General features: G+C 31.0%; 1 protein-coding gene across 4 annotated transcripts in view; it reads left to right on the forward strand.

Moving 5' to 3' along the window:
- The window catches only part of LOC119836075 (glycerol kinase-like), a 26,751-nt gene that overhangs the window by 4,932 nt on the left and 15,484 nt on the right, over nucleotides 1-6,335 (forward strand). The window contains exon 1 of one of the 4 annotated variants that reach the window (XM_038361290.1): nucleotides 860-1,016. The exons of the other annotated variants lie outside the window; for them this stretch is intronic. Within the exon in view, the coding sequence (XP_038217218.1) occupies nucleotides 1,007-1,016 (10 nt within the window). The 5' untranslated portion in view covers nucleotides 860-1,006. Of the gene's footprint in view, nucleotides 1-859; nucleotides 1,017-6,335 lie in introns of those variants that run through there. 4 annotated transcript variants of the gene reach the window in all.

Here is a 6,335-nt window from a genome sequence, read left to right on the forward strand (position 1 = left end):
AATATTCATATTAGGATAGCGCTTTCAAGGTGTTAATATTTTTAACAAGAATACAGTCTGAAAAAGGATCCTTTCTTATTAAAACTGAATTATATTAAAACTGAATTACGGTTTTTGCTACTATTTTATTGTAGTTATTGTATTTAATACCAACTATTGCACGTTAAATACTTGGGTAGTTGATTTTAAATTTGAATTGCTATGTATAAAAATTTTAAGGTTTTTTAAAATAAAAACAAACACTTCAGATAATACCAAAATATATTATTTTAATCTGTTAGACGGCTTTTTGCTTTTCGTGGTTGGACAGATTTTAATTTCTACTTACACAAGTTTAGAATTTTGATAAACGTTGTAGAATATTTACATTGGATCGAATATTTAATATGCTGACCCGATTGTCGCAATAGTTGTTGACTACGAAGTTTGAGGACGTGTAAAATTCATTGTTTATGTGATTTTAAAGAATTGCGAGATATTTTTTTTTATTTATTTGCCATACATGTCGACACTCATTTATTACGCAATAACCTAAATTATATAAACAATGTATTTTAAATGTAAAGGGCGGTGCACTTTGGATATTTTGAAATGAAAAAAATTAAAGGAGATATCAAAAATAGTTGGTGCTTTATTCATTTCTCAGATAAAAACTCAATGTTTTATGTAAACTTATTAATAATAATATCTCGGTACACATAATTATCTGTGCTTATCATTTTTGGCGGGCATTTGGTCTAATAAAATGGCACCGCTGATTACGTAGGCAACTCGTCGTGTATGAAATGACGTCACGCGACGTCATATACAAGGTTGATACGGGTCGCGGGCCGCGGGTGTGCCTTGCCGCGCCTCCTCAGTGCTCCGAGACTACGCGCGGGAAAGCGCGCGTTTCGCTAAATTCGGAATTTGAATTTGAAAGGACTGCGCGGGTGAATGATTGATTTTCCTTTTTTTTTTTAATTTGCATGAGTGACAAAGGTGTGGTGAATTATTTCGTGTAAACATGGATAATGGTAGGTTATCGTTTTTTTTTACGAAAATCAGGTTGTAATATAATTGAAGGAAATATTTTTAAAATTTTTTCTAAAAATTCCCTTATCGTATTGTACTGTTTTTGATATGCATATCGGCAAATGTTCGCTCATTTTTTTCGTGCTGGTAAAAATAAGTATTTTAAAATAAAATATAAAACCATAATACATAGAAAAAAAAACTTTCATGACTGTCTGTAAACAATGTAATTTCATTTTGTGCAATAATAATAAAACAATAAATTTAATGTAGTAAACGTGTCTTTCTTACTTCAACTTCATTAAAATGTATGTATAATATATGATTTGAAACATAGTTCATGGTTATTAATATAAATATGAAGAAATATCTAATCAAATTTTTAAAAACATTAAATGTACAACGAAAATAAAATATTTAAAAAATTGCAAAATAAATAGTTGCAGTACCTTTATTGCGATCAATTATGTTTACACCTGTAATAACAGAACTGTTAATTTGAGTAAAAGAATCGTTCAAAAAGACCAACAATAAAACGGCCCACTAATAATAATTTACTATAAGAATAAATAAATGCATTTTAATGTATAGATACGGAGTTTATAATTTTTACACAGTACATATTATATATAACGCACACACACATTAACATGTTTATGCATAAGAGAATGGATGTCTATTTGTGAGATACCATTCGGTTTTTTTTAGGAGAATTAAATTCTCATATTATGTTGACAAGGTATAAAGATAAACTGCTTCCCAACGTTAAAATCATTGAAGCTAAAAGGAGGGTAATATTTATGGTACTTTTACGTACGGAACCCTAAAAATGTGTTGACAGTATTTCGTAGTATGTAAGATCATGTTATTAGACCTTGAGTTTTATAAAAATAAATATGATTCTTGACAGTTTGGCATTACCGTCATTTTTGTAAATCAAAATGGACAAACAAGTACACGAACGGAAAAATTTGATTTTCAACCTACGTGTTTTTTTTTTTTTTTGAATTTCAGTTTGATGTTCCTTTTTTTTTTTTGAAAACTGGTGCCTCCCGTTTGGTACCGTTTGATCTAGTTTTGACAATATGAAGGCGATTTAGTATTTAGTTAAAAATTATTTTTATTCTATTATTATCTTTATGTTTTACTTCGCGTGTAATCGGCTGAAATGTTTATACGTTTGGAATGTTTTTTTTTATTATGGGCAAATATGTATTTTACCGTATAATATTCTCCCCAGACATTGGTAATAATACTAGTAAAATTAGTAATAATGTTGGCAACCCTTCTCGACATATTCATAATTCGCGCGCGTAATAAATGAACATAACACAACGATTTATAAAATTCGTACACATACATAAGTAAAGCTCATCTTGTTCGATCATGAAATTCTGTTATGCGTTTTGGCGAGTCTATATTTAGTATAATATGTTATCTGTCATCCATATAAAATTTATGAAAACTACAGGAAATACGTGTATGGCGTTATCTCGCTGTGGCTGGTGAGGGGACCCAAGGGAACTGGGTGTGATAATATACATACTATATGTGTATGCCGTACAGAGTCGCGGTCAAGAGTTAGTAAGATATGTAGCATAGTCTTGTGGTTTGGATATTTGAGTATTGAGTATGATTTGATCGATAATACCTACTTATTTCGGTTCTTGTGTATCTGATAATGCAAATATTTGTTAATGAAAATGGCTTTCGTTTCACTTATAACTTTCTACATACAGTGTCTAGGTACTTGTTAAATGAAATATGACAAAATTATATTTCACTTTTTCAAGCATTGTTACGGCGGCGAAAATGCAATTTTTAAAGTTATTTAAATTTTATGTCAATTCCTCGTCAAAAACTTTTTTGTCGGTTTTTTTTTTTAATCGGTTCCGTTACTTAAACCTTATTGATAATTTACTTAATTTCGCATCATTTTAGAATAGTCAACAGGTGCATTTTTTTTTTGTGGCAACACATGCTTTGTAGTAGATAAACAGTTTAAATTGTAATACAGTAGGTTTAATGTTTATATGTATTCTTTGATATAGTTACATAATAAACATCTATCATTTTATATCTTAGGAGGATTTTTATCGGTCCATTGATAAAATTTTACAGTTATAAACGCATACGATTGATAATATAAGTCTAGACTAAACATAACATCTATCTATCTATATAAAAATTAATCGCCAATTGTGTTGCTAAGCGTAAAACTTGAGAACATCTCGACCAATTGGGCTATTATATTTTTAAGTCAAGACGTTTTTTGTTAAAACACACAGACAGACAGAGTGACTTTCGCATATATTTTATAAATCTTCATTTATTATAGGATTCATTTATTGAAGATTTTCTATAATTGTAACATAATTTCATAATTTCATAGTTTGCCTAGAAGAGACCGCCGTTAACGATGGGGCCGCCTTTTTGCGTGTAATTGCATTTCCTTGCATGTCCTCGCTCTAGGATTAACAACTCTAAGCTACGATTCAAGCTTCATATATACTGATGAACGTAAGGAAAGAGCTACGCTGCGAATAAACAAATTATATTGCAACAAATGATAAAAATATTTAATTACATCATTCCTTAAACGAAGAAGTGTGTAATTAATACTATCATGCCGTTCCATAGTCCACGACACCCAATTAGTGATAAATTAATTGCTTCTCGGTAGAAACAACGCAATTTGATGCTTAATTACTGTGTGACATTATATATATTATCGCTCGGTTTCACATTTTCATATATCGCTACGGGAAATGATTAATATATATATATATTCAAATACAACGTCTAAGTACAAATATAAAAGAACTGTTGATAGATAATAAAGATTAAAAAAGCCCTCGGCCTATTTTGTTTTGTCGGCCATCTTGATATTGAAATTTGACAACGTGTAGTATTTTACTTGGCAAGTCCCTCCCGATTGGAAATATTGTAACGGCCGCCATTTTTGACCGATATTAATCGAACATCACTTCAAGGAAGCTAGCTTTGAAATAAAAAAAAAATAGCGTCGATATAAGCCAATCCGTTTGAGAGCAATGCCATAGTCATTTAGATATACATGGATGTATATCGTCAAATTTATAACACTCCACTTTCTAAACAAAACTCGAGTTGGAATGAATTAATTATCAATAAAGGAACGATTTTTGTATGCGTTGTATATTATTATTCGTCATTCAAGTAATCAGATCTTGCTTATCATCTGGATAAGCCAATGACATAGCTAAAACAAAACGATATGTTATCGCTATCGTGTAAAATTATTATTTTATTGGTACCCTGGGTCATAATCTTTGTGAGTTATTACTCGTATAAACATTATGAGGTTTCACAAAACGAAACGAAAGCGGTGCGATGCGGTGAAGGAAAACATCCTAGGGAAAATGTCTAATAATCAAAAGTTCGATTACATGTGACCTTTGCCAATCCGCACTCGGCTCGCATGGTGGATGGCCTGAACCCTTATAGAAGGTCTGTGTCTCAACAGCGGTAATTAGGTATATAGGCTGATAATAGGGTTTTTGTAAGTAAATAGCAATAGCACTAATAACTTAATTTAAACGAATCTCAAAAAAAATCTACGGAAAAATAGCTATTAATAGAAAAAAAAAGGTTGTTATATAAGTATCAATGATTGCTAGCGTTGCGTGGGGGAAGACCCTCAGTGTGTGTAACAGGAAAATATATTTCCTTCGGTATTTATAATTTTCTTTTATTTTCATTCATCTTTTACGACCTATAGAAAGACGTGTTTAACATACATACTATGTTATTTAAAACTTGTAGTATAAAAATACATAAAGATTCTATTCATGTTATTTTGGAATAGATTGGAATTATGCAATAACACATGAATGTTTGAATAGGTATAAACATATTTAAAATAAAAAAAAACTTAAATAACTAAGGATTTTTTCTTAAAATCGATCTGCATACCTACCTAAAGACATGAATTTTGAATAAGGAACCTTTAATCTTATATAGCGATGCAAAAATGTAGCCTTAAAAATGAAATCTAAAAGGTAACCAATCGATTGATTAATAAATTAGTATCTAGACTGGAAAGTGGAAACGAAACGCCCAAAAATTTAATTCGACCACTAACGTGCAGTTGGAACATTAAAAAATATATTCTACGTAAGTAAGTATATAAAAACAACAAAGGCCATTGTAACCGTGAACTTCCAACCCAGTTATAAAACTTATCTCGCTGACGAATCAAAGATGTCGGCAGAATGCCAAAAGCTCTTCACTGGAGCCGACGGTTGCAAAGCTTGGATCCATGTTTCCACAACAAAGTTCTTTAACTCAATTTAGGTATAGCATCTTGTATACTCGAGAAAAGTACTCCTTCCCTTTCATATTTCCTTGAAATGTATTTTTCCTTGCGTTCGCATTTTGCCTTTTGATCTCTTTGTAAGAAGGACGTAATTCAATTGATTTTTTTAGCTTTCGGTCTTCAACAGCGTCTAGAAGTGTTTAAAATCTCTTATCGAGTCTATCGAGTACTAATTCGAATACAGCTTGTATTTATTTGAAGTCGTACCGTTGGAATGTTTATCGCCCAGATATACTTATAATAAGTTATGACTTCAAAGATATAGACATAGTTGATATACCTCGAACAAAACGTATCAAGCAATACAACCAATCCTTATTAGGTAATACTAGTAGCTATAAGTATTTATATGTATGAGCTTTATGCTATATGTTGTTATTGACCCTGATGCGTTCCATTTGAGATCCCGGGATTCCCGCTATTATGCTTTGAGTTTGGCCTCCGAGGAGGTTTTGGGAAGAAATCCCACCTACTCCACGTTTCCCCCAAAAGCTAGAGTATATTTCGAATATTTCCTCCCCGTTTAGAAAACAAATATACGTAGTTATTAATGTATCTTAATTGCAATTCCATTCTTATAGTTATTAAACGGTAATTTAAGTTAATTACCACGACAATCCAACTCATAACTGTATCGCAATTATCTTCATAAATATTACTTTTATCTGCTATTCAAAGTCAAGCAAGTATATTTCTTAATAGACAATTTATTAAAAGATTAAGATTAACAGTTATTATACCTCGTGATAGCGATAAGACGCCGCTTCAATGATGTTGACCCGAGCCTTGATAAATATATGGAAAACTACAAGAAAATTTTATTGTTAGCAACGTATTATAATTACGCTAAAGCATGGAGGTAGAGATGTATACGAATGTTTCAAAATGGTATATATACTTAGTCTGGCCATAAATACTGTTACACTTAATTATAAAAAAATATTACATTTGAATTTCGAATCTG

Source organism: Zerene cesonia, chromosome 22 (genome assembly GCF_012273895.1).
Source record: "Zerene cesonia ecotype Mississippi chromosome 22, Zerene_cesonia_1.1, whole genome shotgun sequence".
NCBI classification, from domain to species: domain Eukaryota; kingdom Metazoa; phylum Arthropoda; class Insecta; order Lepidoptera; family Pieridae; genus Zerene; species Zerene cesonia.